Raw genomic sequence first — 6000 nt, 5'->3', positions numbered from 1 at the left:
AAAAAAATTTCAGCAGACTACTTATTTCTCTCCTTTCTCAGCCAAGGATTTTAACCCTTTAGTGGGCCGGTCAAACTGTCATGATCTCAATGGCAAGAGAACATAGCATAAGCATATATAGGAACTAGCTCTTGGAAGATGGGAACTGAGCTGACCATGAACTAAACCTAACGCACAACTAGCAGTGGCCGGGTAGCATGCCTACGTTGATTCTAGATGCCCAGCACCAGCCGGAGGACTAAATAATGCTAGCAGAGGAAAATATCAGTCCTAGCTCACCTCTAGAGAAATACCCCGAAAGGAGACAGAGGCCCCCCACATGTATTGGCGGTGAATAAAGATGAAATAACAAACGTAGTATGAAAATAGGTTTAGCAAATTTGAGGTCCACTTACTACATAGCAGAAGACAGAAAGGACACTTTCATGGTCAGCTGAAAACCCTATCAAAACACCATCCAGAAATTACTTTAAAACTCTGGCATTAACTCATAACACCAGAGTGGCAATTCCTGTTCACAAGAGCTTTCCAGACACAGTAACGAAACTACAGCTGTGAACTGGAACAAAAATGCAAAAACAAACATGGACAAGAGTCCAACTTATCTAGTAGTTGTCTAGGAGCAGGAACAAGCACAGAGAGGCTTCTGATAACATTGTTGACCGGCAAGCAACTAACAGAGCAGCAAGGTTATATAGCGACTCCCACATCTTGATGGAAACAGGTGAACAGAGAAGATGAAGACACCAGTTCAATTCCACCAGTAGCCACCGGGGGAGCCCAGAATCCAAATTCACAACACTCTCCGTCAGTGCTGCTAACAGCAGTAGAAATATTATCGTTAGCCCTGTTGTTGTACTTCACAGAAATATAACTGTGGTTGTATCCCGAACTAATATGCAGCTACCACTGTCTCAATGTCTCACCAACACCTCTTTACTCTGCCTGTTTCCAGGGTACAGTGTGCGCTGAGCATGGCATCACGGGTTTTATATAGACCTGATGACGCTATGCTGCCAGCCAATCACAGTAATGCCACACTCAAGATGGCTACGGACCTGGTATTACATTGACTGGCAGGCAATCCACACATGTTCATTGGCAGTCTACAAAGAGCCAAACATTTGGGGTGGGGACTCAAGCATAAAAAATACCCACCGAGTGACAAGCATCCCTAGCACACTGATGCCCGAGCGAGTGACGAGTAGTGACAAGCACGCTCGCTCATCGCCAGTCTTCAGTCCCTGCGGTTTCGAGGGCCTGTTATGAGTCGCTCTCCAGCTCTCGCTCTGTATGTTATTACGGAAGTGCAAACCACGAGGCAGAGCTCCTAGGAAGTTGCGTCATCCTTGTGAGTACACGGACACTCGGGGCCACTCCTCCCATGCGTGCACTCACATCATGAAGACCAAAACGTTACTGGTGCTTGGTGGGTGGCTTCTTGGTGTCGGTGAGTACTGCATGTGTTATACACCTCCATTATCTGCACAAAGTCCTCGTCCCTGCTTCTTGTGCACAAGCTGCGCAACTTTTTTCTTCTTCTAAACTTCTTTCTGACATCTGATCTGTGCAGCTCTCCGCCTTCCTCCACCACCTTCCCCCTGCACTCGCTCATCTCTCTACAGATTAATTTGCAGCAGATTTGTTGCAGAAACTTCCATGACCGTCCTTCTAAGCTTCTGCACATGTGAGATGGACAGGTCAAGCGTGCATGTGTGCAGGACAACCAGCAGAGCATACATAGGCAGGAACACAGGTCATACGATGACATCATGAGGTCAAGGGTCAGTGCATAGAAACAGATGAGACAGAGGGAAATTGTACAGAATAATAAATCTGGTAATATATAATAGAAACATAACATTCAGTGTTCAAACGGAAACAATAAACTCAAGTGCTGGGACTTGTGGTACTATATCAGTAAACATGGTGACAAGGATACCAGTCGTAGGAATAAAGACTGATAAAAATCACATAGGGTAAAATGTAATGTACTATTGATAGCGGAGAAGTAAAAATTCTAAAAGCAAATGCTGGTACTGGTGGTACTATATGAGCAAATGTAACCAGTAACCATTGTATCAGATGGCTGTGTCTCACAAAACTAAGACCTTCAGCCTCAAAGGTGGATTTTAACTCTTCCTACACTAAAAAGGTTCCTGACATTCTTGGTGTCCCTGATTTATACCTATATCGCTGCAGACCCCCCTTCCCCCCTCTTCCCCTCTCCAGTATAATGCTGCCGGCTGCTGTTTCTGGTATATCGCTGCCCCCTGCTGTCTCCAGTGTAACAGGCCAGAGTAACCACCCCACCCAGTATATAACCGGGGTTAAAGTGGCCTAGGCCAGATTATACCCCAGCTGCTGTAAGTCGGATCTTGCTTTTGAGAACCATTGAGTGATATACTTAATAATGGGGCCCCAGGCAGCACACAGGGAGGGCAGAGATAGCGCATGGGGCCCCAGACATCGCACAGGATTGACTGAGTGATATACAGGGGTGAACCTAGCCTTTCTGCTGCCTGAGGCGAACTGCAAAACGCCCCCCCCCCCCCGTGTAGTAAAATCAGTACAAATAAATCTGGTTTACTCTTTACTCGCCCAACCTGACGCACATGATCTTTACGCTTGTTACATTTCTGATTATGTAGTAATGCAAGTTGCATGTCGTCGCAGCTTGTCGCCTGTTGTTGCATGGTGTATGGTGTATGTGCACACAGTGTAGATAGACGAGTCTGGCTCTGCTACATCTGGATGCCTGACGTGACATCTAGATGTAGCAGAGCCGGTAGATGATCGCCAGAGATAGCTCTCCAGCGATCACCTACACTGCAGCGTTCTCACAATCAGCTGATCAGCTGTTTGCGAGAACCAGACTAGTGACCAGAGATAAGTCCCGGTCACGTGCACAGCAGTTCTCACAATAAGTTATTGCAAGAACTGCAGTGGACGAGGGACTTCAGGCGGCGGGACAGGTGAGCCGGCAGACATGCGTAGTAAGCTGCATTTACGCAGTTTCTACGCATGTGACTAATCATTAGATGCGATTTTATCGCATCTAATGATAGTCTATGGTACATTTACGGCGCGGCGACGGAGCGTCGCCGCATTGTAAACATGCTGCGTACTGAAAAGACGCGCCGCATGTCCGTTTACGTGGGTCTGCCGCCTGCGTGTTTTACCGCATAGTGGAGACGGGATGTGGACATTGCGTGTTTTACGCTGCGGCTCTAACGCAGCGTCAAACACGCAGCGTTTCCTGAACGTGGAAAACATACCCTAATGCTTGCAGTCTGTGGGCACTTAAGGGTTAACAATAGGAAGCATTTACTTTCTTTTCCCATCCACCCTGTCCTGTCCTGTGCTTGTCTGCACCATTTCTCCAGACAGTGCTCACAAACAGTCCACAGCTACTTCTCTCCTTCCACATGAGTCACAGACAGTCTGACAAGCTGCAGGCAGGAGCACCAGAAAGGAAAAAAAAATTCGGCTCACTCAGCTGCAGAGCTGACTTCTTTGATTCACAGCAGCAGGGAGCCGGCTCTATCAGCTCGTTCACGGAACGACACTCACTAGCATGTGGGGGGAGGGGGTGGGGAATGATGTTTTTTTTAGTTACTACTAGCCTGCCTGCCACCGGTTACTGCTACAAGCACAGCAGCCAGCAGGTCAGGAGACAGGGCACCGCTTCTGACTGCACCTCAGCCCGGCCAGGTGGTAACAGTAAGTCACCTCACCTGCTGCTGGGCACGCCACACCGCACCGCACATTACCTTGTTTCAGTTGTTTGTGACACTGACTGCACTGTCAGCAAGTGTCAGAGAGCGCAGGGATTGCATTTGCAGGGAGAGTCAGCACCACTTGTTCTAACTTCTGACTGCCGCTCTGCCGCCCCCTGTCTTTAGGAATACTCTGCCGCTTGAGGCAAAGTATTCAACTCGCCTCATGATAGCAGCATCGGTGGTGATATACTCAAGAACGGGGCCCCAGGCAGTGTACAGAGGGGCAGAGACAGCGAACGAACAGGGTCTCAGACAGCACACAGGGAGCAGAGACAGCGAACGGGGACCCAGGCAGCACATGGGGGGAGGGCGGAGATAGCAAATGGGGCCCCAGGCAGCACACAGGGGGGCAAAGACAGCGAACGGGGGCCCAGGCAGCACACGGGGAGCAGAGACAGCGAACGGGGGCCCAGGCAGCACACAGGGAGCAGAGACAGCGAACGGGGGCCCAGGAAGCACACAGGGAGGCAGAGACAGCGAACGGGGGCCCAGGAAGCACACAGGGAGGCAGAGACAGCGAACGGGGGCCCAGGCAGCACACAGGGAGGCAGAGACAGCGAACGGGGGCCCAGGCAGCACACGGGGAGCAGAGACAGCGAACGGGGCCCCAGGCAGTACAGCGGGGCCCCAGGCAGTGCACAGGGCCCCAGGCAGCACACAGGGACCCAGGCAGCACACAGGGACCCAGGCAGTACACAGGGGCCCCAGGCAGCACACGGGGAGCAGAGACAGCGAACGGGTCCCAGGCAGCACTATACGTCTATATCGTATCTATCTATCTATAAATATATCTATCTATAGATATATCCATCGATAGCTAGATCGGTATATCGAAAGATAGATAATAGATAGATATGATAGATACGATAGATGGATGATAGCTAGATAAATAGATATGATAGATACATAATAGATAGATACAATAGATAGATGATAGATAATAGATAAATACATACGATAGATAGATAATAGATAGATAGATAATACCAAGCACGTTGTTTAGTAATAAATATAATAAAATGGTACATAAAGAGTTAGGCCGGGATCACACATGCGAGAAACTCGGACGAGTCTCGCATCTTAATACCCGGCAATGACGACGGCACTCGGGAGTGGAACGTGCTGTTGCATGTATTTCTGTGCAGCCGCACACTCCGCTCCTAAGTGTCGGCGGCAGTGCCGGGTATTAAGATGCGAGACTCTTCCGAGTTTCTCGCATGTGTGATCCTGGCCTTAGATAAAAAAACACACACACACACACACACACACAAAACCTGCGTTAGGCCAGGGTCACACTTGCAAGAAACTCGCATGAGTCTCGCACCTCAATAACCGGCACTGCCGCCGGCATGCGGGACCGGAGTGTGCGGCTGCATGTATTTCTATGTAGCTGAATATATTGAGGCGAGAGAGAGAGACTCATGTGAGTTTCTCGCAAGTGTGCCCCCGGCCTTAAAAGCAATATCTGTTTAATTTTAAAAAAAATTTTTAAAAAAAATGTCGTGGGCTCCCGCACAATTTTCTGCACCAGAGAGTGAAAGCCAGCCACTGGGGGACCTATGTTTGTAGCCTGGGAAGGGGTTAATACCCATGGAGCTCCCAGGCTATGAATATCAGTCCACAGCTGTATATTTAGCCTTTACTGGCTATTAAAATAATGTGGGGTCCCCCTATAATTTATAGCCAGAAAGGCTACGCAGACAGTTGCGGGCTGTTATTCAAATCCTAGAGAGGGGCCATGGATATTGCCCCCCCCCCCGGCTACAAATATCAGCTCCCAGCTGCCCCAGAAATGGCGCATCTGTAAGATGCGCCCATTCCGGCGCTTTGCCTCTCTCTTCCCACTCCCGAGTAGCAGTGAGATATGGGGAAATGAGGGGTTAATGTCACCTTTGTAAGGTGACATTAAGCTGGCTTAGTGATGGAGAGGCGTCAATAAGATACCTACCATTAGTAATCCTATACTTGGTAAAGGGTTAATAAAACACACACATGCAGAATAAAGTATTTTAATTAAATAAAACACTACACAGTTTTGACCATATTTTTATTGTACTGGTAATCTGTTATGACCTGGTGGTTACGGAGCGGTACTGAGATGACCTGGTGGGTAAAACCAATCATGGACAAGCTTAGAGGAGGTAGCAGCTCCACAGACAGTAATCACTGATATGACCTAGTGAATACGGAGCAGCACTGAAATGACCTGGTGGGTAAA

The 6000-nt window shown here is 48.8% G+C and overlaps 1 protein-coding gene across 2 annotated transcripts in view; it reads left to right on the top strand.

The window, feature by feature from the left end:
* The first annotated feature begins 1181 nt into the window (after positions 1–1181).
* LOC143807841 (uncharacterized) overlaps positions 1182–6000 on the top strand; it is a 42947-nt gene continuing 38128 nt past the window's right edge. Inside the window, exon 1 of one of the 2 annotated variants that reach the window (XM_077289849.1) lies at positions 1182–1450. In XM_077289849.1, the coding sequence (XP_077145964.1) occupies positions 1294–1450 (157 nt within the window). In that variant the 5' untranslated portion in view covers positions 1182–1293. Of the gene's footprint in view, positions 1451–3562; positions 3724–6000 lie in introns of those variants that run through there. The other variant, XM_077289943.1, reaches the window with a different exon arrangement.

Source organism: Ranitomeya variabilis, chromosome 1, assembly GCF_051348905.1.
Source record: "Ranitomeya variabilis isolate aRanVar5 chromosome 1, aRanVar5.hap1, whole genome shotgun sequence".
Classification (NCBI taxonomy): domain Eukaryota; kingdom Metazoa; phylum Chordata; class Amphibia; order Anura; family Dendrobatidae; genus Ranitomeya; species Ranitomeya variabilis.
The sequence above is the reverse complement of the archived record's forward strand: the minus strand, read 5'-3'. Positions and strand labels throughout refer to the sequence as shown.